The sequence below is a fragment of the Sporisorium graminicola genome, chromosome SGRAM_23 (assembly GCF_005498985.1).
Source record: "Sporisorium graminicola strain CBS 10092 chromosome SGRAM_23, whole genome shotgun sequence".
NCBI lineage: Eukaryota > Fungi > Basidiomycota > Ustilaginomycetes > Ustilaginales > Ustilaginaceae > Sporisorium > Sporisorium graminicola.
In genome coordinates this window covers 275,626-302,533 of record NC_043732.1, presented here as the reverse complement: position 1 = coordinate 302,533, position 26,908 = coordinate 275,626, and the positions used below count along the sequence as shown (strand labels likewise).

General features: G+C 54.9%; 6 protein-coding genes across 6 annotated transcripts; 2 read left to right on the top strand and 4 right to left on the bottom strand.

Moving 5' to 3' along the window:
• Positions 1–7,986: 7,986 nt before the first annotated feature.
• EX895_004233 (uncharacterized protein) lies at positions 7,987–10,017 on the bottom strand (the record flags this gene model as incomplete). The annotated part of the gene is made up of 1 exon (XM_029884829.1): positions 7,987–10,017. One exon carries the CDS (start codon positions 10,015–10,017, stop codon positions 7,987–7,989), a length of 2,031 nt encoding a protein of 676 aa, XP_029738930.1.
• A 1,263-nt stretch (positions 10,018–11,280) lies between these two features.
• On the top strand, positions 11,281–12,408 carry EX895_004232 (uncharacterized protein; the record flags this gene model as incomplete). The annotated part of the gene is made up of 1 exon (XM_029884828.1): positions 11,281–12,408. One exon carries the CDS (start codon positions 11,281–11,283, stop codon positions 12,406–12,408), a length of 1,128 nt encoding a protein of 375 aa, XP_029738929.1.
• Positions 12,409–13,990: 1,582 nt separating this feature from the next.
• EX895_004231 (uncharacterized protein) lies at positions 13,991–21,701 on the top strand (the record flags this gene model as incomplete). The annotated part of the gene is made up of 2 exons (XM_029884827.1): positions 13,991–14,539; positions 14,646–21,701. The coding sequence occupies 2 exons, from the start codon at positions 13,991–13,993 to the stop codon at positions 21,699–21,701; spliced, it is 7,605 nt and encodes a 2,534-aa protein (XP_029738928.1).
• Positions 21,702–21,833: 132 nt separating this feature from the next.
• EX895_004230 (uncharacterized protein) lies at positions 21,834–23,795 on the bottom strand (the record flags this gene model as incomplete). Its single annotated transcript, XM_029884826.1, has 1 exon — positions 21,834–23,795. One exon carries the CDS (start codon positions 23,793–23,795, stop codon positions 21,834–21,836), a length of 1,962 nt encoding a protein of 653 aa, XP_029738927.1.
• Positions 23,796–24,233: 438 nt separating this feature from the next.
• EX895_004229 (uncharacterized protein) lies at positions 24,234–24,515 on the bottom strand (the record flags this gene model as incomplete). Its single annotated transcript, XM_029884825.1, has 1 exon — positions 24,234–24,515. The coding sequence occupies one exon, from the start codon at positions 24,513–24,515 to the stop codon at positions 24,234–24,236; it is 282 nt and encodes a 93-aa protein (XP_029738926.1).
• Positions 24,516–25,097: 582 nt separating this feature from the next.
• Positions 25,098–26,714, bottom strand: EX895_004228 (uncharacterized protein; the record flags this gene model as incomplete). Its single annotated transcript, XM_029884824.1, has 2 exons — positions 25,098–26,516; positions 26,610–26,714. The coding sequence occupies 2 exons, from the start codon at positions 26,712–26,714 to the stop codon at positions 25,098–25,100; spliced, it is 1,524 nt and encodes a 507-aa protein (XP_029738925.1).
• Positions 26,715–26,908: the final 194 nt, after the last annotated feature.

The window sequence follows — 26,908 nt, the reverse complement described above, 5'->3', positions numbered from 1 at the left end:
CTCGGCGAGTACTTCGTTAGGTCCCCAGTCGACGCGTTCACCCGAACTAATGACAAAGAGCAAGCTTGTCTGATGCGTAAAAGTGATCCTTGAGTTTTGACATAAACAGTGCCCGGAGGAAGACCCGTAGGAGCTTTCGTTCAAACAAGGGCCACACCCATAAGGAAGGTTGGGGTTGATGTTGAGCTCGTTTGAGTTGATCTTGCTGGTACAATACTTGTCACTGTGAAGATCGACCCCACATCGCGGCGCAGGCCTAGGTTTGAGTCTTGTCCATCACATGGAGCAGTAGCGGTCCTGAATCCGTCCTGGTTGCTCTTACAGCTACCAAGGTTCGACTAGGCAGAGGCTGCCGACATGAGACAAGTGATCAAGGTGATCAACAAAAGGCTGCGGATAATTTTGACCTTCTGGCCAGCCGATTTGTTCGCCGGATCGGTGCACGACATGCCTTGGCCGCCGTTGTTCGTTTGAGAGTAGTTAAGCGCAATCTGTGGGACATCGACTTGGCTGGTCGTATAGCACCTGTTTCGGCCACCAGGAGGTCCTTGCTGAAAGGCACCTGGACAGTTGGTACTGTTGAACAGACTGGATTCGCAAAAGTGAAGCGTGGCGTTCTGCATAGTTGAGTTGGTTGAGAGATTGTGGAAGGAAAGACGTGATGTTGCCTGGAATGGTGGCCACAGAGAAGACTTGGTTAGAAATGCAGAGACTGGACGAGTGAGATGGTGAGCAGGATGAAGTTCCATCGTCAAAAGGTGAAGTCTTACATCCGACTCAAGCCTCGCTTATAGCTATGCTGTAGGAATGTTCGATACTGTAGTACCAGAACGACACGTCTTTTGCGACGCCTCTGAGCAACAACTTGCTCATTGCTACGAGGTGAAGGCCCTGCTGCGGTCGCGGAAAGGTAGGTAGGTATGCATGCGAGCTACCCCACCGGATCTTTGGAAGAGCTGCTGCGTCATGTGATGCAGCTCCATGCATCAGAACCGCCAAAGCAGCGGCCCGTTCGGTAATGCTCGGCTCGATGGAAACAGGCCTTGTGCTAAGTTGGATCGCGCCCAAATCAAAATTATCGAAACGCTACAGTATAAGTATTAAATATAATACTGTAAATAAATAATTGACCGAAGCTTCTGTCGGCTGGAAGAATTGCTTCCGTCGAATGATCAACCTTTCCCGCGCTTCTCAATTCGCAATCAGCCTTCGTTCGCAGAGAGCTGAGACCAACAGGTCCTTGCAGCTGATTATAGCATCGTGACTTGTGACTCGCTTGCGGAAAGGTATGCTCCGACATTCACTCAGAACAATTAAAGGTTAGCCGATGAGAGATTCATGCGACATCACTGGTGTTCGCCAGAGATGCCTGCTTTACCCCGTCGTCCCGTACAAGACAACGCTGCCTGCAGTCCTGAATTGGAGACGCACCTCAAGACTTTCAAAGTTTCAATAAGCTCTGACACTTTACGGCGCAATTTCGTACACGCCCTATCATGCAGAACGGGGCGACAACCCGATGAGCCTACAGCAATGCTCCAGTCGGCAGAAGAGTCTAACCCAGTATGTGTTCTTCTGTCTCTGGTTTTCAAGGACGACCGACGTCCTTGTCTCCTGGCTTGTGCTTGCAGGTTCCTTCATCCACTGCAACACCCGCAACACATTCACGCACTTCCGCCACCATGATCTCCACTTCACCGACGGAAGATACGTGTCTTCTCAATGACGATCGACGAAATGAACGAGCTCGCTCTACAAGCTGTGCTGCTCTCCCAACAGATGTCAGTCATCCGGCAAAGAAGGCGTTGGCGAGCGTCTTCGTCGTCAATTTCTGTACTCAGTTCGCACGGAACATTGGCATGACGTCCAAGGTTCAACTTATTCGCAGTCTTGCTTGCGCAGAGCACTATGGGCTGATGCCTTCGTCAAATCCAAAAGCGGTAGACTGTCTCTTGGAAGTTGTGGATGCTCGTACCTCCACGGTGCTTGCTTACATCGTCAGCTTCAACTATCTATCCTCTTGCTTCTTCGCGCTTGTCCTCTCTCCACTCTTCATCAAGCGACTTGGCTACAGGGGCTGTATGGCCTTGGGTACAGCGCTTCTCTCTTTGCACCTTTGTGTTCCTATCCTGGTTGCAGAGCTCACTCGAGAAAATCCCGGATCACACCTCCTTTCTTTCAGGCAGATCACACCTACCCTCGCCCTTCACTTGATGGCGGCGGAATCTTTGATCTCTGGCGTCTTTGGAAGTCCCGACATGCTCTTCGAAATCGTTTCGAGGGCCATCGTGATTGACTCAGTGCCCGCACCATCAAGATCAGCTTGGCTGGCTAGGCTTGGTGCAAGCCTTTCTATCGGTGCCGCTGCTGCATTAGTGGTTTTACAGCCCCTTCGGCTTGACACACGTTCGGACCTCTTGGTGGATCTACTTCCCTTTAAAGTCGGAACCGGCGTATCGATCTGCGCTGTTCTGGCCAGCTTCACGGTGACTTCACTTTCGAACAGAAACAGTACGCTCCCGTCACACCCCGATACCGATACTGGCCAAGAGGCTGCAAATCCTTTGCACACAGAAGTCGAGAGCAGGGGCATTCTGGACAAGCTCTGGCTTGCCTTGGTAGAAGCTGCTAGGCCCTTGCTTCTTCTCGTCAAGCCATCCCGCAATCAGACAACTGGAAAATTGGAATGGAGCTTGAGCAAGGTCATCCTCGCATACATGCTGACCAATCAGATTGGAATCGCGACTGGTACGCTCGTTGTATATTGCCCGTCTCGCTTTGGTCTGCATGCACAGGAACTCGGCTTAATGACGGGCTTGACAAATGCTTTCTTATTTCTTTGGCTGGCTTTTGCTTTCCCTCCTATTGCCAAGCGGACGCGGCTGTGGTTTGCACAGATGCACCAAAGGCATTCCAATGAGCCCAACGATCGAGTCGTCGAGCGGGAAGTTCATGGTGGACCAGCTGCTTCCGAACGGTTTCTTTCCATCACTACGCTCCTTCTAGACGCTGCCAGCTGGGTTGTTCTGGCGGCAGCCGGAGCGGCCACCAATTATCCCTTGTTTCTATTTGGTTTGGCTCTTTACTGCATGTCGTGTCCGTCAGAGTCCACCTTAGCCGCACTTGCTTCGATGCTATGCCCAGAGGGTACCGCAACAGAAGACCTTTCTGCCGCACTGTCTTTACTCAACAGCGTGGCTTGCACGATTTGCCCCGTGCTGACCTCCTGGGTCTATACCGCTGGCCTGCGCGCTCACGTACCCGAAGTGATCTTTATCTTTACCTCGTTGGTCTCGACAGGTGCGTGTATCCTCGTTGCTGCCGTCCGCCTTCCTCGTTCTACTATTGCTGTTCATGATTAGACCGAATTCATTTCATCCTCGTGTCAAACAAGTGTATCATCAAGTTTCACAGCCATATTCATCATTGTCTCCGATCCGTCTTCAAAACCCGAACCCAGACCATCTCAGCTTTAGTCTCTTTGTTGCAGCTGCTGTGCTGAAGCGAAAAGCAGAGAGGACGTGGCAGGTTTAAACAATGCTACAATAGAGCAATGAGTGAAGATCGAAAAGTGACCGTGTCAACGTGATACGCCAAGCTGCTGCATTTTAAAGATCCGGGTCGAGAGGTGTCTTGCGAGATGAGATGGTTGTCCCGTTAACGGCTCCAATGAGATTGTTGTCAATGCAAGTGGTGTGACTTTATAAGCCAGACGACTACATGTGACAGAGACGACAGTCAGATCACGAGTGCACTAGATTGTTTGCTAGAAGATCGATGCTTTGAGAGCGAGCAAAGGTCGATTGTTGATAGCCGAGGGCCTTTGTAACGGGCTGAGCTTGCCCTCAAGCCAGATGGGTGGGCATGAAGGTTGGACAAAGAACGGAACAGCTTGACAAACGAAGGAGGGGGCAGTGAGAGACGTTGACGATGGGAGTCGAGATGCAAGATGAGACAAAGCAAACTCGATCTCACTTGCTCTGTCGCAAAGAAGAAGGTCACCCTTAACTGCCGGTTCAGCCTTCCAGACGAGGATGTCAACAATGTTGACACGGTCAACAACTCAGACTGTCGCTTCTTCTTGTTGCTCTAAGGCGCAATAACAAATGAGGCGTTGTTCTTTCCAGCCTGCTGGTGAGTACGATGTGATGAAGCCTCTTGTTGTTAATTTGCCGCTTGCGTCTTATTTGAGGCGGTCAGTGTACTGTATGGCCCAAACCGCATGAACCGTGATAGGGAAGCGTAGCGCGATTACAGGTTGCCACCTTGGCCACGCCATCACGCCTTTCATCCGACGTCTGTATGACGAGGAAGTTGCAGCAAGCGAGGTAGTAGCATGCATGCGATTACCGTTCCGGCTTTCAGAATCCCGGCATTGTGGTCCAATCTTTGATTTTGCTTCCATTTATTAATAAATAATATTATATAATATCTCTTTTGTTTTTTCTCTCGTTAGGGTTCATCGTTAATGTAGGAGTCGGACATTTTACTGTATCGCCGGGATTAATTGGTGATTAAGAAGAGCCGAAACCGCAGTCCGGTGCACAAAGCGAGATTGATATCTCGACCCAACAACACGTTTACTTGAATCTGGTACTCAAACTCTTTCACCACTCATATGAGATTGTACACGAAGAAGCGATGCTTTGATGTTGGGATTCACTCCGGCTTCTCGGCGAATCGTGTTGTTTCTTTTGGATTTAGGCATGCTTGGAGAGAAGCTGTCAAGAATATGTACAATGCCTTTAGGCGCCGAGCCGAACTCCTTTTCCCCGCAGATGTTGCTCAAGCTTTCTCAAGCTCGACGCTCATGTCGATTGACGAGGTTTGCGCGTCAATCGTCTAGATTCAATGGTACAAGAAACATCGACTATGTTTGCTTCGGCAAAATGAACTGTCAAACTAGACTGAAGTTATCCGAGACAATTTTGTCTCAGGGCGAGAAGGATCAGTGAGGTTCCCACGGTAGAGGAGTAGTTATCGCTGCCCGTTGTTCCAGGCGAAGCGGACCAGAACGCAGGATCATAGATCGATGCTTCCCTGGTCTCGGTTACAGAGCAGATGTGGACTTGTTCATCACCTTCATTTCTAATCGACGCTTGTTCGTGGAGCCGGGCAAGGCAACCGGACAGGCAGGCGTGCACCCTGCAGCCTTTCTTAGACTACAGTTCCGTATGGTTGTCGTTCTGCTCAACTTCGTACCCCACCCTCCCCCTGTTGCCCCGTGTCCGCCGATGCTTTTCCCGTGCTGTAACCTTGTCGAGGATTTCAGACCATTCATCAATCGTCCTTCACCTCGAGCAAATAAATACCACCAAGAAGTTTCAGGGCATTCTCTCTGCTCGCATCCCATTTTTCGCTGCTCCAACATGGTCACAAGATATTCTTTCAGTACATCTGGATACTTACCTTCACAGTAACATTGATCCCACATGTCTGGGCAGCCGATACAACAAGGACGATGCAAGCCACTGGCCAGCCTGCCATAGACCCAACAGTCCCGGTTGGATTACCCGTCGAAATCCTTTCCGGGCTTTCCTCGACAGAGCCGGGCGTTCAACGCCCTGCTGTTTCCATGCTTCGATCGTTCGTCGATGAGTTGTTTTTCTACCGTTTCGACAATTACTTCTATATCTCTACCTTGACCGCTGCGGGCATTATCGCCTTTTTGTTCCTGATCGGTCTCCTGGTCGTGCTTCATCGCCTATATCACGGAAGACTTGCACCTTTTCGTTTCGTGAAACGTACACACGGTTTCTATGTGGTGCCAAATGCCATCAACTGCTTCCTTCTCTTTGGGGGTGCTTATGCAGTTGCCGGGATTACGTTCAACCTAACCGTTTGGAAGGCTTTCCACGACCACATGATCTTCTGGGTCAGGCTCTTTCCGGCTTTTCAAACGTTGCTCTGGCTACCACTTATAGTAGGTGCCTATCTGACGGGCTGGGGGAGCTTGTATATTGCAAGAGATGCCATGGACAAGCTGTCGTCCTCCCCGCACAAAACATTTGCTAAGCGCCACCTGCTATTGTCAACAATCATCAATCTCAGCTGCTGGGGCACACCGGTCATCTTGACCTTCTCGCTCCTGGTACCGGTGTCGCTGTCCTGCGTCCGACTAGGAAACGCAATTGACAGACAAGTGGTCTGGAAAAGCCAGCTACAGGCGCTGCTTGATTCAACCCCAGCTGACGCTCTTCTTGGAACCGAATCCCTAGTTGATTCCTTAGGAGAGGCTACCAACATTTTCAATGAGTGGAGAGCGTCCATCTACTACGTGGACATCGCCTACATCATCTGGTCATTCTGGGCGTTGCTCTTTTTGGTCTTCTATATTCCTGCCGGCGGCCAGCTCGTGCATCTTGTTTTCCGTCAAGTCTGGAAGCAACGAAATCTGCTGCATAGCTACCGAACCGACCTCGAAATTCCTCCTGTGCAGGATACAACGCCAATGCGTTGCAATGTATCGATTATCGGTACAGCTCGGCAGCGACAAAACGGCGAAGGACCTCGGGACACTACGCTTCAGCCAACTTCACGAATGCACATGCCTCTCAAGGAGACCTGTGACGATCGCGGGGTGTTTGACAGCAGCTCAAGAACGGGTGGCCTAGCTGTCCCTATTATAAATCATCAAGAGATGGTAGACGCCGACAAACCATCGCTAAACGTAGAGTGCAAACAAAAGTCCTCGACGACCGAGAACAATAGCAGATGCTCAACGAAACATGCCGATCAGGCGACCAGCCTATTTCGAGGAGGCGGAAACACAAGCTTGGCTGTCTGCGCCAAAGGTACATCGAATTTTGTCTCTCCTACGGCGAGAACCCAATTGTTTTCGGGCGATCCACAGCGTGTACAGCCGCCAGCTGCCAGAGAGACCGACGCCGTGCCGTCGTACAAGTACTTCACCTCCAAGCGCACGTTCAGGTCGGATGGTTCTTTGGCACGATACAAATATCTTCGTCGGTGCCTGGCCAACCTAGTCATTCTCTACGTGAGTATCATCTCGGCTACCTGCTGTTTAGGATGTGCTGCCGTCTATCTAGCGGTAGTCGGGTACCGGTACGCCTCCCAAGGACCCGATGAAGTCGCTCGGTCTCTAGCCATCGCTGGTACTGCCGCAAATTGTGTATCAGCCGTCTTTGGAGTGCTCACGATGGGCACTGTCGTGTTCCACAACTTCGACAAAACCGAGCGCGAGGCTATCCAGCATCGAGGTGAGGTTGGCGGCATACTCCGCCGTTCCCACCCTACAACATGCGGATCGCCAGAGATCCGGTCGGAATGCCATGATCAAGCACCAGACCTCCAATGTGCGCCTGCACCAAACACGACCCGCATGCTGCTTACAGTACCAGAGAGCGTCGACTTGGAGTCTCCGGAAATGTCGATGCTTCGATCGCAATCGCGCACGTCGATGAGGTTCTCCGTTTCCAATATAGCTGGTGGGCTTGTTATGCGACCAGTCGACCAGCTGGCCTAAACCTTGTTAGCTGGTAACTCACGGGTAATGGAAGAGACAATGCATAGTGGAACTTAGGATTCTACCAGTCGATTCGTCATGGCCGAACCAGAACCATGGCAATTGCCATAGCAGTCGAGATGTTGGGTCAACTGCGAGTTGCAAGCAGACTGTCGTTCCGTGAGGTTGGGAAAAGGTCTGCCGCCGCCACCGCCCCGCCTGTGTCTCACGACCAAGCCAGCAGCTTTTGCACGAATGTGCTCACGAAGAATCACCGTCAAAGCGGCCAAGCATTTTGAGTCCACGCCAGAGAGCGACACGGATGCGGCATGTTGTCTTGCTTCCGAGTCAATAACAGACCAAGCTCGCCAGACGAAACCTGTCCATTGCCTAGGCTCAGCTGGCCCAGGCCGCATCGCAACAGCAGCAAGACAGGGCCAGCAAGAAACGTAGATCCTGAGTTCCAAGTTCGGTGAGATTCGCTGCAAATACAACGAGAAAGTAGTACAGATACGAGAATACTATTGAATGTGCTCCTTTTCCTCTGCCTTCGGAATGCGCAGGGTAAAAACAGCGAGCAGGAGTGCGGTAATGCCAACGGCAAAGTTGAACCACCAGATGGCATGAAGAACATCCAAGCTCACACTGCTTGCCGCCTTTTCCGCGGCAGTCAACGCTGGTGCTGTGCGCACAGGCCAGCCATGCTGCTCGACGGCGACACCAATTGTCTCGCTCAGCGACGTGAGCACTGCACTGCTGAGGTTTTGCAGCGTGATGAGCAAGCTTGCGCCGGCGCCCTGGTGGCGACGCGAGACGTTGGAGGTGATCCAGATGCTGGCAGCTGCGAAGCTCAGGTCCGGTGCGAAAGTTGAGACGGCAACGCCTGGCATGGATAAGGCCCAGTAGGACGTCTGTGGTCGCTGCGGGAGAAAAAAGGCTGGGCCCATTGCCGAGGCGAGACAGCCGGCGCCAAGGATTAAATGGCCAGGAACGATATGGAACAGACGCGCAACAATGAAGGTGGCGATGACGCCGACAAAGGCGTTTGGCAACAGGTACAAGGACGCGGTCAGTGGGCTGACGTTCTGCACGCGCAGCCAATACTGGCACGCGTAGAACTGCCATGCGCTGAACCCGCCAAAGGAGAGGAAGTAGCAGGTAGCCAGCGGCACGAAGCCTTTGATCTTCCATAGAGAGGGCGGCACCAGTGGCTGGGCGATGCGCGCCTCGACCCACGCAAACAGGCCAAAGAAAGCAAGTCCAGCTAGCACACTGGCGTACGTGTACGGAGACCAGGCGGCAGAGGCACCCTGCGTGAGGCCGAAGACGAGCAGGCCGCATCCGCAGATGGCGAGGGCTGCACCAATGTAGTCGAACTTGCGCGGCGGCTGACTGGCGGCAGCACCCGAGGAGTGCTCATGAGCACGCATCGCCTGCTCTGTCGGGGCGTAGCGTACTGCCGCGGCCAGGATGGCGCCGACAATGATGGCGTTACTCCCAAAAATCCACGGCAGGTGCCCAGAGAGAGCGCCGCCCTGGATGCAGCCCAGCACAAAGCCGAAGGGGGAGAGGCTTGCCATGAGCGCAAAGACGCGATTCTTGCGGAGGCCTGGCTTGTAAACGCGCCCAAGGTAGGACATGGACGATGAGGTGAGCGCACCAACGGACAGTCCTTGCATGGCGCGCACGACGCAGAAGAGGAGGAAGGACCGGAATGAAAAGACACCGATCACGCACCACACGCACATCCAGGCTAGTGCGCCGATGATCAGCGAACGCGCGCCCACGATATCAGCCAGTGACCCGCTGATGGTGACACTCAGCCCATTGCTGAGGAGGTAGGCGCCGTTGAGCCACGGCGCCTGGCTCTTTGGAAGGGAGAAGGTGTGGTCCACCAGCAAGGCCTGGGTCACCGTCATATTTCCCACCAGGGATGCGAACAGAAACTGTCCCATCGAACAGATGATGATGAAGCTGATCTCTGCAAGCAAGCTGGGCAGAATGCCAGGGCGCGCTTGCTGGGAGGCAAGCGCAAGCTGTGCGGGCTCGCCGGCAGGTAGGTTGACACTCGAATCGCGCTCCTGGACACTGTCGTGGCCTTGACTGGAAGGCGGCCTAGAAGGCAAGACTTGCATCGGCACGTCTTGCAGCATTGCGGGCGGCTGATGCACGGAAGGCTTGAGAAAGGAGTGCACCGACGGCCTTCGCGCAGTTGACGATGAGCCGGTACGCGGCTTGCTGTCCGAGAAGCTAGTGACCCCAGCTGAGGGGGTGAGAGAATAGGGCTCTCGCGCATGGTCTGCCGCAGCGATCATCTCAGAGCCAAGCTCGGAGTGGTCCTCAGAATAGCTCGAGTTGTCGGCGTTGGTCTCGGGCGGGATGCTCGCCGGACGGTACGAGGTAGCGAGTGCAAAGTCTGCAGCGCCATGGTCATCGACACGACCAAAGAAGGGGGCGCCGTGCTTGAGTGCGACTCGAGCTGGATCGCTGTTGTGATCATGGCTGTGCGCGCTGGGTCCGTGCGATGCAGTGTGTGGCGCATTGTCTATCATGGTGGAGCTGGCTGGCAGCAGGGACTACAACTGAAGGAAAGACGGTTCGGTGGTTTGCAACGAAACGACAACTGCGCACGACTGCGCAGATGCTGGGATATACCAGGAAGTGGCGTTGGCTTAACATTAGCAGTGGAAGTATTCTATTTCACCGACGTTGCCGTGAAAAAGTCCGAGGGAGTCAAAGGTCGGGAAATCGAAACTAGATGTATGCTGTTGCAGCGACACTGCTTCATGCCGAACACAGTCTCTGAGAAGGTGTTGGCATCGCTTGCCTTAAGTGGACATTACTGCACTCTGGCAGCTTGTGCTCATGAGCGGACAAGGGCATACGTTGCACTCTCGGCGCAGACGACAGATAGCAAGTACTGCACATGCGTCGGTAGCAAACGCTATACAAAAGCGGACACTAAGGAGACAATCAACCTGGAGCTTCCACTCCGGATGGCTGGCAAGGTGGCTTCGAACAAAGATGTCTCCCCTCCTTTTTCTTTCCTTTTACAATGTGATTTCTCAGTCAGTCTTTTGGGCGCTGAGCCTGGATTGCTCTTATGGATACAGGAGTGCACAGTATGGACAAGTTTGCAGGCAACAGAATGCGAGACCGTACATGTAGTGCTGCCTTTGTCAACGTGGGATACACCCCTGACCCTAAGTTGCTGAACCGCTTGGCTGGGCAATTGCTCTTTCATCTCCGCACTGTTTGACGTTCGCGCTTCTGCTTCTGATGGGCTGCCGCACCCCTACATCCTTTTTTCTTTTTTTTGGGTGGATAGCTCCGGTTGATGTTCGTCGCTTGTTTCTCCTCTGCTACTCCTCAATCACCGATGCTGTTTTAGGCGGAGCGGATCCCGAGTGCACTTATTGCACGTGGCGGCTGTCTCACGCGATAATTTGTCATTGTAGAGCCGCATACTGTATTCCACGTCCGGCCGCCAGTGTCTTTACCAAAGCTTGGCCTGCGTAAGGAGGATGCAAGTCACCACCCACAACGTCCTCGCACGTCCTGGTGATGTGCTGTGCTGTGCTGCAGTCGCAAAGTGGCGCTAGCGGATAGCGAATCGTACTCTCTGCAAGACAAGAATATTTTCCAAGCGTGCCTGGTTGAGGGTGATATATAATAGACCTTAGACCACCACAGCCTCCGTTCTCCCTTGCATTTGCAAGGTATTGCTCTTCACTCTCATTAAGTCCTCAGGCTCCCCTCCGGTCCTCACCACAATCACCTACGACTACCGCTGCCTTGGAGGGCGATTGGATACAATGGCAACCACCACTACCATCGCCGCGACGACGACAAGCTCGCCGGCCGTGAATCCGGGAAATGTTGACTTGGCCTCGTCCAGAGTGCCCAACAGAGGCAAGATGACAGCTTCCTGGCAAACTCGTCCGTCCTCGCAATGGACGTACGTTGAAAAATTACTCATCTGGCTCGGAATAACAACGCCAGACAATCAATCTCAACCACGCCCCAGACCTCCTGCCTATCCTTGTGACACTCCCGTGCCCGTCTATCCCGTATGGAAGATGCATGCGATGGTTGGTCCCAAAGCGCTGGCACCCGTGTTGGTGCATCACTTTTTCACACAACTCACTGGTGTCAAGGTTCCGGTCTGGTTGGCCGTGATTTCGTACTTGGTCTATTACACTCAGTTTGCTATCGGAGTGTTTGCATGGAACACTGCAATGGTGGATAAATTCGGCACTTTTGACGGTGCGGTACCTAGGGATGGTATTCCGGACGATGCCACCACTTCGACTGGGGTTGGGCTGCTCATGGTGCCCATCAGTAGGATGACGATTGCTGTTTCAGTCCTCTACAATCCAGACGAGCCCGTCTTGGACCTCAAGACGCTTCTCATGCTGCCTGTCAACATGGCCATATACACGATCGCCGTCGACTTTTGGTTCTACTGGTATCATCGTCTGATGCACGAAGTCCCATGGCTGTGGCGCCTGCACGCTAAACATCATCGCACCAAACACCCTACCGCCGCTCTGTCAGCATTCGCAGACCACGAACAGGAGGTCTTCGATATGGTCGTCATCCCTGTGCTTGCCTGGCTCACATGGAGGATCAACTTTGCCACCTGGTTTGTTTCGACATGTTATATCCTCTTTGTCGAAGCCAGCGGTCACAGCGGGATGCGAGGCTACTTCCAAATCCCTACCGTCTGGTTCTTGAGATACGTCGGCGCCGATCTGTGTATCGAAGACCACGACCTTCATCACAGACAGGGCTGGAAGACGAGCGGAAATTACGGCAAACAGACGAGACTTTGGGATATGCTCTTTGGCACCAAGAAGCCGAGGATCGAAGGGACCGAGGACAACATCAACTGGGACGATCCGATGGAGGAACCTCAGCCTGTGCCTGTCAAACAGGCATAACTTTGGAAAGTTTGTTGTCGTTGTTGTTTGTTTGCTATAGTCGAACAATGATATCAATGCAAGCAAGCAAGCCATGACCTTCGCGCGATCGTCTTCAACGGGTCACTAACATCCTTGTCATCGTTACCACCGTCACATTGTGTGATACACGAAAGGGTTGAAGGTTTGGGCGCAAGGCAAATCCGATTTGTAATGCTGATTCACCAAACGAGGGGAATTGGGCGGGGCGGGGCAGTGTCTGGACGTCGAACGGGGTGGCTTCTCGGGTAAGAATTGCTAGACTCACTCGGACCGTAACAGGCTGAGTTGTGTCAAAAGCTGGAAGATCTCAATATTACTAATCGGCAAGAAGCTCTGCCAACGCGCCAACAAAGAGTCGTGACGAGAGAAAATAAAGATTATAATAATAATGGATTTTCGGGTCGGAATTACCCCGCATTTGCGAGTGGATAGTGATTTCAAGACAAGCTTGGCGTGGACTAGCTCGAAAGACTCACTTTGTCCAGTGTCAATCTGGAGCTTCTTCGGACGGATACCGATACCACGTAGATCTCGAGAGGCAGACACTCGGTCACATGGCAACACACGGCGGCGGTTACCACCAACAGCATACTCCGACAGGCATTGGCGTCGCCCGCCGCCTGGAAGAGATGCCCAATCTTATCAAGCAGCGATCCCATGCGATCGCAAGCAAACTCAACCCGCACTTGGGCTCTTCGGCTCGTCTCGAGTTACACCATCAGCTTGTACATCTGGACGGCCTCACACTCCTTTTCGGATCGCAGTCATCCTGCACACCAGCTGGTCAGGACATAACTATGGTATCGATATGGGTTAGAGTCGCGGTAAATTCTGGGGCAGCTGCTTGGCTGCAGTGGCCAATGGAAGCGGTACCGCTCGGGTAGCGAACCTGTCGATAACCCCCTCAGCCGAAGCTCAAGCCGTGTCCTTGGTTACCGCTAACCGAGTTTCCCGAGTGCATTCTACAGAACCATCACAACCGCCGAACTCTCTGTTCCTTGACAGTCAGACCATGACCTCTTGACGTTCGCAAGTGCAATACTACAGCATGGCCAGGTGAGCAAGGTGACCGCCTCGAGTTGTCCCGCTGAGCAGCACATGGCCTTGACTCCCCATGGGGTTGTCTTGCATTTTTTATCTTAGCTGCCCTGATTTGGTGGGCCCTTGCATCGCATTGTCGGAATGCTTCGTGACGAGCATGAGAAATGCTTGAGACCTTGCTTGCCAGCACCCATTCTCTGGGTATATATAGAGTAGAACAATGTGGATCAGCGCCGATCTAGGCTCAAGATAGATATCCCTTCCCCAACACCTTCCGACGCCATCTGCCAACATCCAGTTACAACCGCACGCCCAACCTGTTCGTACTCGACTCCTTTGCCGTTGGCACATCCAGACTGGATTCGCATCGATGATCTGCAGATATGCGACTCTCACCAAGTCGCCGTCTTGCTATACCTCATAAACTCTTCGCTCACCTGCCACGTCCGAGCACCACAACATCCAACCTACCCCGCACTCTCCCCTGTTGGCCGCGATATAAGTTTCAGAAGCACCCACAATGACGCTCGATGGGTACGGTTCGACAGAGCACCTGCGCAGTCGCACTCGACGCAGCACCCCATCCAACCGCACCGACGACTCCTTGGTCTTGACCGACAATGCTCCAGCTTTCTATACCCCAGGCCAGCCTATCGGCTTCCTGCGCGCGTGTGGTACCGTCTACGAGAAAAAGTACCTCTCGCGCAAACTTGGCTACTGCTGTATCTTCATTGCACCTATTGCGCTCATCGTCTCTTTGGTCATCGGCCTGTTCCCCGTGTTGTATGCCGTTGCGACACATACGCTGAATGTGGCCGTCCTGCACGTCGAGCAGAGCAACATTACCCAGCCGACCAACACGAGTTTCCCAATTACCCTGCAGGGCCAGGCAACCAAGCTCGGTATCTTTCCGGCAAGGCTGGTGTTCAACGAGCCGATTCAGGTATGGTGGGCCAAACCCCCCAAGCCGGGCCAGAAGCCGTCGCCGGAGACGCTCGAAGAAGTCAACCTGGGACAGTTGAAGCTGGATTCCATTTCCGCTGCTGCAGGTCATTCGCGTATCAAACAGGTATGTATCCCTCGCAGTACACAGTTCCCCCTGACGCTCTTCTCCGCCTGGCTTGATGGCTCACTTTCTCAACGTGATCATGCATGCCCTTTCTTGATACCACCAGGCGACAAATTTTGAGATTCACGACGAGCAGGCGTTTGGCGAGTTCACAAGGTTCCTCATCACGCAACCCTCGTTCACGTGGAAGCTCAACACCACCAAGGTCCACGTCGAGGCCTTCAACTTTCTCCCTCTCTACACTGACCTCACATTCACCAAGCACTTGAACCTCAAAGGCTTCAACAACTTTGAGGGTGCTCAATTGCTCGACTTCCAGCTGCCTGGACCTGACCCCGCCGGTGGCATCTCACTGCAAGCCACAGCCGCCTTGTACAACCCCTCGCCATTCGGGTTTCAACTCGGCACTCTCGATGTGGCGCTCTACTACCAGAACATGTACCTCGGCCCCGCGAGCACGTCGGATCTCAACCTCACCTCAGGCTTGAACGTCGTCACACTCAATGGCCGTTTGGTGCCGTACAACGACAATGCGACGGCGCTCGATGCACTTGGCAAGCTGTTTACAGGGTACATCAACGGCGATACGCTAAGCGCGTCGGCGAGGGGAGTGTCTGCACGCCAGAACAATGGCGATGTCATCTCCTGGCTCAGCGCCGGTATCGAGGTCATGAATCTCAACATTCCCCTCAAATCACCCGTGCCGATCAATCCGATCAAGGCGATCGACATCAAGATGCTCTCGCTCGTCTACACGCCAGAGACAGCTTACAATCCGACGACATTCTCCAACGCCGTTAGCGCACAACTTTCGCTGCCGTTCGGCTTCCCGCTCGATGTGGTCAATGCGGCCAATACCCTGACTATCTTGTTCCAGGGCGCTCAGGTGGGCACTGTCAACTCGGCTTTCTCCAATACTACAGCCGCGCTCCGCGTCATCAGTGCAACCGAAACCACAGGCACGCTCGACATTACCCTTCCTCCTTCGAGTCTGACCTTGGCAAACACCACAGAGGCGGCAAAGAGGGAGCTGGAACACTTCACTGCGTACCTGACCATGACCAAAGGCGCCGACATTCAATTGCAGGGTGCAGCCAAGGTCGTTACTGACACACCGCTCGGGCGCGTGCTGCTTGACGGCATCCTCTTTGAAGTCGACAGCGGCCTGCTCGGTGTGCAGGGTCTCAACAGCCAACCGACCGTGATCAGCCGCGTTGATGCGACGGGCGGTACGAAACAAGGCATCGAGCTTTCGGTAGGCGTGACGCTGTTCAACCCGTCCAATCTCAATCTCACTGTAGGCGCAGCGCACTTCCACATCGTCAACCAAGATGTGCTCGGTGTCGCCACCATCAGCGGCCTCACGCTCAATCCTGGCAGGAACGACCTCAACGCCACTGCAGTGTTTGACGCCAACAGCAGCCCTTACGGTCTCACGACGCTCAACCGCTTCATTTCGGGACTCGACACTGATGTTCGCATTAGAGGCTTTGACGGCTCAACCGACATAGCATCACTCGTTCCCGCCCTGTCGCAGATCGATGTACCAAGCACGCTGCCTGGTCTGAAGAGCTCGTTGATCAAGTCGGCAAACCTGACCGTGCTGCAATCCACGGGAATCGAGGACAACATCGCCGATGGTACAGTGTTCCTCGATAACCCCTTCAGCAGCCCATTGACGCTCAAGCGTATCCGGTCGAACGTTACGTCGCATGGCATCTTTGTGGCCTCGATAGATGCCGAGATCGACTTCCTCGCCCAGGGTCATGCCGTGACCAGCTCTCCACCCATTCCTCTCAACTTGAACCTGTATCCCCCCGACCTGTTTGGGCTGGTGCACGCGCTCGCGATACAGAGCGGACAGGATCCACTTCTGATTGAAGGTCTGGTTCAGCTCGGTGGATACACAATGACGCCATCCACCACTGCCAACTCCCGACGCAGCTTGTCCGACACGATCATGCACGAAACTAACATCACGGATGAAGCCAGCGGAATCACAGCACTCGACACCAACTGGTTCGACAAGCGCGGCAACATATACACCGGCTTCGACCTGCCGAGTTACGTCTCCAAGTGCTTCAGCGTCGCCACAGCTAATCTCGAAGCAATCGCAGAAGCCAGTTTGGGCGACTACACCACCAGCCTCACCCTCGCTCAGAACGATGTGCCGCTCGGTACAGATGTCACGCTCAACCGGCTCCTCCCCGTCCTTGCCAAGCCCATCGTTCAGAAGATCGTTGACGGCGCCGTTCTCAACATCGACCGTGCGACCATCCTGAACCCGCAGCAGAACCGATTCCAGACCGCGCTGCAAGGCACGATCACGGGCACGGGGCCATTTGATGCTACCATCCGCTTTGGCTCCGGCCTCGAAGTGTTCTGGAACGGACGTTTGCTAGGCCAAATTGCTATGCCGGACGTCGCGCTGGTCGCTGATGTGGGTGCGACACTAGAAGTTATCGCTGATTTTGTGGTCGCCGACGTCGAGTATCTGACTACGTTCACAAAGTATCTCTTGACGGAGAAGAGCTTCGTATGGAACGTCGCTGGAAGCAACATCACCGCAGTAGCGCTTGGCATTGAGATCGAAGGCGTCACCATCTCGAAGAACGTCATCCTTTCCGCCTTCGATGGGCTGAAGAACAGTGTTATCATCAACTCGTTTGATCTGCCGTCTAATGACCCTGCTGGAGGTATACATCTCACTGCCGTCTCGACCATCTACAATCCCGCACAGGTCGGCATCCAGCTAAGTCGATTCGGTGTCAATCTACTCGCCAACGGAACGGCGCTTGGTCCTGGTGCGGCAGCGGAGCCGTTTGTGCTGCAAGCTCTGGCTGTCACTACTCTGCCCTTAGAAGGCAGGCTCGCCCCGCAAACCACGGAGCAAGGTCTGGCCGTGCTCTCGACGATCTTTGGCAACTTTATCAATGACATCAACTCCGAGATCAGTGTACAGGGCGACTACGCCGGGCCGGCCGACGTCACTTGGCTGAACGAAGGGATCAAAATCTTCGACGTCAAAGTCTCTCTGCCGTCGCAGAAGTTCACGCTGATCCGCACCATCTCGATCAACCAGATCGCGCTTTATTTCACCCAAGAGACTGCGTGGACACCCTCTACCAGCTCGAATGAGACGCAGGCGCAATTTTTCCTGCCCTTTGCCTTCCCACTTGACATCGTTGAGGCTGGAGGCAACTTCATCGCTAATTACGACAACAAAGACATGGCGCAGTTGGCGGTTCCTCTTTCGCCCTCAACCACGGATGTCATGACGCGCATTTTGACACTGATGTTCGTCCAGGTAGGGTTTGATGTGTATAGCGATGCGCACAGTACGTTTTCGCAGTTTGTCGCCGATGCAACCGCGGGCACGCAGGTCACTTTCAATCTGCACGGAGTCGCGGATACCAAGGTCCAGACTGCCGCTGGCACGGTTGCGCTGAGTGGCGTCAAGTTCGATGTGGACACAAATCTGCTGGGTCTGCAGAACCTGAATGCGCGCCCAACGACGATCTCGGACCTGGACGTGTTCCATGGCTTCCCGTCTTACGTGCAGATCAACGCGAACGCAGAGCTTTTCAACCCTTCGCACATTACGATCGGGGCGGGCGATGTCACGTTCGACGTGATCTTCCTGGGCGCCAAAGTTGGAACGGCAGTGATCAACGCATTGGTGCTGGTACCCGGCGTCAACAAGATCGCGACCCAAGTGCGTTACTCTCCCCAGGGCGCGGCAAATGTGGCTACAGGGCAGAAGCTGCTGCAAAACTACATCCAGGGTGTCATCTCCACGGTACAGATTCAGGGTTCGAGTAGCACAACGCCGATTGCCTCTCTGCAGCAGGGGCTGTCGGGCGTGACGCTGCAAGCAGCGCTCCCACCGCTGACCGAGCTGCTCGTCTCGAGGGCGCGTCTTTTCATTCCGCCCAACATCGCGCAGACCGGAATTGCGCAGGCAAACGTCGACATTCGTAATCCCTTCACCGCCTCCATCAGTCTGCTTAAAGTCAAGGCTGGTGCCTCCTACGCTGGCATCTTGCTCGGCACCATCGATCAGGATCTGTCGAGGAACCCAATTCAGGCTCCTGGCCACGCGACCACTACGTCCCGGCTTATCCCTCTGAACCTTAATCTTGACCCCAAGAACCTCATCCGTTTCGTCCTCGCTGCCGCCGCAGCAACCAACACCGACTACGGCCCGCTCCGGCCGTTGTTCCAACAGGTGCTTGATCAGCCCTCGACCAAAACAACCATTTCGCCGTATCCCGATGCGAACCAACCCAATTGCCATTCGGGCCAGCAATTTGATGCGATTGGTGCAGTGCTCAAGACGGTGCAGGGCTTGGCAACAACGCTGAACCTGAGCTCTACGGATAAGCTGGACGACTACCAGCTGAACTTAGACTTTGTACAGGAGCCGGTGCCGACCGAGACAGACAATTCGGTGTTGTATCTGCTGGGTCCAGCGGGTGCGCCGATTGTGCTGAACTTGGTGAATGCGGCACAACTTACTGTCAAGCTGGCCACCGCAACGAATGTAACCAACAGCGGATTCGATGTGTCGCTGTCTGCCTCGATCGCAGACATCGGACCACTGGATGCACAAATCGAGTTTCCTAATCCACTCACGGTGACTTGGCAAGGAAGGGACATTGCGACGCTTTCGCTGCCGCCCATCTGTGCCTTCGCCAACATCGGCGTTCCTGATCTACAGACCACCGGTCGGCTTACCATCACCAATCAGGGCGCGTTCACCGACTTTGCAACGTTCCTGCTCAAGAGCCCGAACTTCCAGTGGACCATCTCTTCACCCAACATCACGGCGCGTGCATTGGGCATCACCTTCAGCAATGTTCCCTTCTCGAAAACGCTCGACTTTTCCGGTTTCAACGGCTTGCCCGGCGTCGCAGCGTCCAACTTTGACGTCTATGGCGACACAAGCAACTCGCTTCTCATTCGAACCAGCGCTAGCATCCCGAACCCTTCAACGATTGGCATCCAACTGGACACAGCCAACTTTGTCATCTTCTTCATGGGCACCAACATCGGGCCGGTCCACTCGACCGATCTGTTCCTTCCTGCCAAGGCGACCAGCAATGCGACGCTGGAAGGTGCAATTACGGCCAAGTCTGGCAACGATCTGAAGAATACAGGCATCTTGTTTAGCAATTTCCTTCAGGGCAAGACTCAGATCATCCAAGTGAGAGGCGACTCGGTGGTGACACGAGCAAATGGCAATCAGCCGGTCCGATGGCTCTCGGCCGCCTTCAGAACGCTCACGTTGGATGTGGCGCTGCCAGGTCACATCTACAAGATTATCTACGCTATCACCATCTCCGATTTCACCGTATTTGTTCAAGGCGATCCGTCGCAGTCGTACGTCGTTCCGACCAGCTCCAACTCGACGATGGTCACCTTTGCAAATCCGTTCAACTTCGGCTTGCAACCTCTGTCCGCGGCGCCAAGCATCCAAATCTCGTACCAGGGCGGCAACGCTGCCTCTTTGGCGTTGCCCTCCGTCCCCGTTCAGGCGGGCATCTCGCATGGGCCGATGGACATCCAAGCTCTCCAGCTCGCGTGGCGAAGACAGAACCTCATCGCCGGCGACCATGCCAACTTCCAAGCTTTCCTTGCGCAGCTCACTGACAGGGATCGCGGCACATTCGATATGATCGGGTCCGCTGACATCGTCGCCCGAACAGCTATCGGTGACGTCTTTATCACCGGAGTGCCCTTCCGCGTCACAACGACGTTGTCGGGTGTGAACAGCTTCAACGGCGTTGCTACGCTCACGGACCCGCGCGCTACCAGTGGTTCCAATGCTTTCATATTCCTCACGATCACGGTGACATTGACCAACCCGTCGAATCTGACTGTGTTCAGCGACGAGGTGTTCCTTCCGTCCTTGTTCAGGAACACGGTGGTGGGCCGCGCGGAACTGCCTTCCATTGGTCTGATTCCAGGAGAGAACCGCTTGAAGGCTAACTTCTACTATGCCCCGGCGAATGCCAACGACTCGACTGCGCAGCAGCTGATCACACAATACATCCAACCATCGCTCTCGGACGGCACATCCCCACAGTCGTCTCCACTGATTATTGACGGTACCGCTGGCCCGCAGGGTAACCTGACCGCTTACGACTCGCTGCGTCCTGCTCTGGCAGGAGTGAAGCTCAGCACGGCGCTCGAGGGCATCGCTCTGCGGCTGATCACGGAGGTCGATGTTTTCCTCACGGGACAGACCATCGCTACGGGTCTGGCCAATTTGCTTACCGGTGGAGCTGTGTTGCCAGAGGCTGACCTGCAGGTGACAGTAACGAATGGAATCCCCACCAATCTGTTCCTCGTCAGCTTGCAGGGTTCGGCCAAGGTCGCGGGGAGCCAGCCAAGAGATGCTAGCAACCCGGATGCCCGCGTGTCGTATACGTTTGCGAGCCCGCTCGGAGTTGCTGCGGGCGGAACAGTCAAGACGCCTCGCATCCCCGGCGTTGTTTTGCCAAAGGGCCTCATTGCCTCATTGGGCGTCATCGGAAAGAACGTCGATCTTTACACCAGCCTCGGTGTGAGGATCGGACAGACGGCTGGGGATAGTTACTTTGCGCCCGGCTTGAACTATGCGCAGTTGGACGTCAAGTCGCTTTACTTTTTGGATATAGGCGGGCTGATCATCCCGATCCCATCCGAGATTTCATCCATCACGGATTTGCTTGGACTGATCACCGGCCATGGACTCGATCTGGGCTCCGTTCTCCCTGGCATTGCAGGACTGCTGACGCAGGCCAAGGACGGCAACATCATCGCCGGATTAAACTCGGCAGGCAAGCAGATCGTGTGCGATTTGACCAAGGGTCTCAACACACTGTCCGCCGGTCTGCTCGGCGGCATCTTGAACGATGCCAACTGCCCTGGCGCGCCAGGCACGTCCTCTGCTTCAGCAACCATGTCGTCGACGACAGCAACGTCTGCAAGTGGTTCGAGCCCTGCTGCACCATTGTCAGCTGGCGCGGCCGCAGCTTCGACAAGAATCGCGTCTCTGACTGCTGCCCCGGCAGCGTCAGTAAACGCGCTCACAGCCTCGACGACGGTTCCGCCTCCGGCTACTGTTGCGGCCGCTTCCTCTACAAGACAGGTAGTGCCATTTTTGACTCTAAGATAGGGGTATAGCTAGCTAGGCACACGGAATCCAAACTTGCACAAACTTGCTACACTCGACTGGCTATACAATTCTTCACTTGTCTAAGTATTGATCCATTCGTGAGAAACGAGCGAAGCGGGCTCGCTTGCTTGATCAGCGATATGGTTGGGCTCGCAACAAGTGTTGAGCGGGAGGCTTGGCTTGCGACAAGGCGCGGTTGCGCATGTCGTCGTTGTACCTGTACGGCTTCTGATCGGCAAAGCAATGCGTCTCTTGCTGCCCGGGCACAATCCCTTCCATCAGATAGGATTGGACAACTTTTTTCGTACAAGCGCTCTTGTCATCAGATAGATGACCATAGCCGTGATGCACGATCAGCCTTGCGTTGTCGCCCATCTCTTGCAGCAACATTCGGGCGTTGCGCAAAGGTGTAGCTGGGTCGTACGTGGTACCGATGAGCAGCAAAGGATTCGACAAGGTGTGGTTCAGGTCTCCACGGTACACATCCTTTGGTGCACCAAAGGTCGAGTTCCAATGACGGCACGAAAGCATCAGCAGGAAGTCGCGATCGGCTCCCACCTGTGCCTGATTTGTCATTTGCTTCCACAGGTCGAGGTACCATTGTTCGCCATTGGTCTCCACGTCATATCCAGCTGGTAAGGGGCTGTCGTATTGATCCGAGCACACGACAAGTGCGATCATCTCCAACTGCGTGTGGTCCGCCGACGGTAAAGCCGGCTGTGAAGGGTCATAAGTCCACGTGTCAAGCCGTTGGGAGATGGGCATGACGTTGCCTCGAAGCAATTCATAAACGGCAGCGGCGAGGTCGTCCCAGGTGGCAGGGTCATACATTGCGATGGAAACGAGCGCGACGACCTGGGCATAAGTGATGATGATAGGACCCGAGTCGTTGGTGTATCCGGCAACGGGACGCTCAAGGAGCTGGGTGAACAAATCTTGCATCGTGTTGATGAGGTCTTGCTTTGTTGGCAAAGGATCGCCTTGCTTGAGGGGCTGCGCTAGAGCGCAGTGTGCTGGTCCTGCATCGACGCACTCGCCTAGGAATCCATCGTGGAAGGCATCTGTGATGTTGTCGAGGCCTTGCGATCCAAAACCAGCCATGAGCCTATAGTTGCGTTCATAGATGGTGCCGTCGAGAACGAGTCTGCCGACACGATTGGGAAACATATTGACGTAGATCTGCCCGATCTCGGTACCGTAGCTTACAAAGTAGCCGCTAAGCTGCTCCTCTGCCATTGCCTTTCGAATCTCGTCGAGGTCGCGCACAACAAACGTGGTAGTGAGCATGCCAGCAACGTCGCCGTACTTGGCTTGGCAAGCTTTAAACACGGCTTCGTTCATAGCGTCTGCGACGAGCATGGTTTGTCGCGGATCGCCTTCCTTGTAGGAGCGGTTGGTGATCAGCTTCCAACGATCGCGATCTGCATCGTGAGGGAAACAGGAGATGGACGGTTGCGTTGCGGGAACACCTCGTGGGTCCCAGCCAAGCACGTCAAAGGTTCCGTTGGAGCCTTCGAGGGAGATGAGTTCACCTTCCTCCAAGATGGATTCGGTGCCTGATCCACCTGGACCACCGGGCTGTATCACGAGGGTACGGTTCGATGGCAGAGGATCCAGCTGGAACCGAGCGACTGCAAGACGTGCGACTCGCGCATCAGAGGCGTTGGTGTAGTCGAGGGGTACATCCAGCCAGCCACAGAGGTAGAGCGCATTTGCGTTTATCTTGCCCCAAAGCCACTGAGCCGGGTCAGGCTGGTAGAGCTTCTTCCACGAGTCGAGCGGATGCGGGTCCTCCAGGCGCGGTGGTGGCAGCGTGTCGTTGGTGCAAGGCAGGAAATGAAAGGGATCATCCTTGCGGGGAAAGCTCGCCCACCCGTGGCGGCCGTCATGGTCAGTTGGTGGCGCGGGGGCAGGGTTGTGCTTGCGGATGCGGTGGCCGCGCGTGTCGAAGCGCAGCCATGCAAGTGCGACCAAGGCAGCGAGACCCAGCTTGGCTTTCCAAGAGAGCGACTTCGCGTGAGTCGGACGAGCGGACGCCAAGCTCGTCTCTGGCAAGATGCCAGGCCGCTTTCCGTAGAGAGATGCTTTCGACATGGCAGAAGCGCGAGGAGCGACGTTTCTTTGCCCCTCGAAGCTGGAAAGGCGACGGCAGTGATGGTGAATGAGAGACCAGGCTCTGTTCCGCTCGTCAGTTGTTATAAGGCCGCGAGAAAAGCTCTTCTCTGGAAGGGCACTGCTATGAGTGCCAATGAAACACTCTGCTGCAAAGTGTTCTTTCTGCATTCGACTCCGACCGCCGGAACAGCTTCTGCCGAACAGCTTCTGCCGAACCAATCTCTTGACATGCGACGAACCCTTTTCAAATGAATTCTTTTCAAGCTCAGTTGTGGATTGCCCAGTTGTGGATTGCCCGCAGACAAGCGAGCCGGTTGTCGCTGCGAACGCCATGTCAAAGCAGCTGCGTACCAAAGGCGGCCGAGGCGTTGCCAAGTGTACCAAAGAATAGATCGACAGAGCCAACAAATGCAAGCTTCATTTGCGCATAATAGCAACAATGATGGCGCCGCAGAGAAGCGCTGAAGAGTAAAAGCCAACAAAGAACCAAAACACTCGGGTGGCTGCTTGGTTGTGTTCGATGCGCTCGAGCCAGGTCCTGAGACGGTGCTCATGGGGCTTTTCGAGCTTGTCGCCCAGGTCGAGCTCCTGCTGCGGAGTCGTGGGAGGTGCGGTTGCGAGGGGCTCGTACTGGTCCGAGCGGGTCCAGCTTGCTGTTGTCGGTTGAGGTGTTGAACGGACGGATCGTTGCGACATCATGATGGCGGTGAAGACTTGGTCGGTGTAGCAGAGCGTTCTCAAGTGGCCGCTTGGAACTATGGGACGGCCTCGACGATGGTGGGCAGGATGGTGGGAGAACAGGAAGGAACGATCGTGATTAATGATGAGCGACACACAGCTGCCACGACGACGACTCTCACAATGAAACCGCTCGTACACGGTAAAGAGGAAGATAAGGACAAGTGCAGTGCGTACCGGCATTCGTCAATATCTCGAACAGGTTCACACGCTAGTCCTTGACCATATTTGCACAGGCCGGTATGGTCATGAGGACACTCGGACTCGGCTAGACAGGTCGAGGGTGTACAGTACGTTTTTGCGTTCAATTTCATAGAAGCCGGCGGAGGTCTGGATGTTGAGGGTTTCTGCAACCTGGAGTGTATGCACTCTTCCACTGTTCTGTTCGATAACGATCTTCAAGCCGGCGGCTCAACACAGGACCCTTACAGCGAAAATGAGGATGAGCTCCTTGTTAATGCTTTCAAATTGGTTGTCGATGTTCTATCATCGTATCTTCCCTGACATTGTATCGTGTGGGCGGACATTACAGATGCGTGCTGCTCACATAACCGACAAATCGCCTCCGCAGCGATGCGTGCTGTGATCCACCTTCTTGGCCTCGGCCGCGCCTCTCCTTGTCTTTGTCGACGCATCTTTGGGGCCGAGGCTGTCGAGGCTGGTCGAGTAGGTGGCTACAGCGTGAGCGATGGCCTTTGTGTTGATCTCGAACGCCTCCATGGCCAGGTTGTCGATGGTATCGCCCGCCTGGTGATAGTTGGGGTCGTATGCGATCCCAGCAGTCCCGCCGAACACTTTGGCCTCCTCTTCGGTCTTCAACCCCTCTGCGCCCGTGTCGAGGCCTCCAGCGGCGATCCCGGCGTCCAGGAACGGACCGTAGTCGCTGCGTCCGTCGAAGGGTCCCTCGATGAGCGGCTGCTTGGCGATGTTCTTAAAGTAGTCGAAGAACATGGCTTCGGCCTGGGCAGAGCCGGCGGGGCCGGTCAGGTTGAACGTGCTGCCGTCGCCGTCGTGGACGCTGAGGACGTAGTTGGGCGAGGCGATCATGTCAAAGTTGAGGTAGAGACGGATCTGGTCCTTGCCCGCCTGGTCGAGGTTGGTGACGTAGTGTTCGGCGCCAAGCAGGCCGTACTCTTCGGCGGACCACCAGGCGAAGCGGACGGCGTTGTTGACGCTGTACTTGGCGAGTTGCTTGGCGATAGTCAGCAGAGCGATCGAGCCGCTGCCGTTGTCGTTGATGCCGGGTCCGGCAACGACGCTGTCCGAGTGTGCACCGAACATGATGACTTGCGACTTGGAGCCACCCTTGGTCTCGGCGATGACGTTGTGCGTCACGCGGTCTTCGATGACGCCGTCGAGCGTGAGATCCACCGTCACCTTTTCGCCATTTGCCAGGCGTGTGGCCAGGCCAGTGCCGACATCCTGCGTGACACCGGCAACAGGGACAAACGGCCCTTCGGGGGCAGGACCCTTGCTACCCAACGTGCCCGCCACATCACCCGCGGCGTTGTTGTAGATGATCACAGCTGCAGCCTTGGCCGTGCCCGCACGACCCACCTTCACAGCAAACGTACACGTCCCTCTCTGGATGAGTGCGATCTTGCCCTCCACCTCAGCTGGGAAGTCAGCCTGATCGCAACCGGCATTGGCCACCTTGACCACCTCGGTATCGTTGAAGTGTCCGTTGGGCGAATACGTAAACGTGACCGACTTGGTGAGCTTGTCGTCGATGGCCAGCGCGGAAGAGTGTTGCGCATAGGTCGCGGTGAACGGCTGGAGGTAGACGTCGTAATAGTCTCCGCCGCCTGCTTTGCGGATCTCGTCCTGGATGAACGAGACAGTGGCCTTGTGTCCGGGCGAGCCAAAGACGCGGTTGCGTTCCGAGGTGGCGTAGGCGAGCGACTGAAGCTTGCGTGCACCGGAGAGGAGGTCTTTGCGCTTGATGTCGTGGCGCAGGTGTTTCTATATGTGTATATGTGTGTGTGTGTGTGGGGAGCGTGTCAGTCTTCGATGAGTAAGGCAGGTTGCTTACGGCGGACACGGGTGTCAACTTACGGATTCGACAGGTCGGAGCTTGCCCGGACGAGCAAGGGCTTCCTGGCCCGCGCTGAGTAGCACCAGAGCCAGCGTGGTCAGCTGAACGAGAGACAGCGTGAGCATCTTTGAGAGAGGAAGAGGCTGTACAGTCTAGGATCTAGGGGTGAGATGATGGACACTCTTTCCATCGCTGTCGAGGAGCCTGACTCTTATATACGTCCAAGTGTCTTCCTTGGTGCGCGGTATGCTAGGCAGACGCTACACGCCGCTTTGGCCTTGACGCCGCGAGCGCTTCGTTGCCGGCCTTCGTTTGCCGG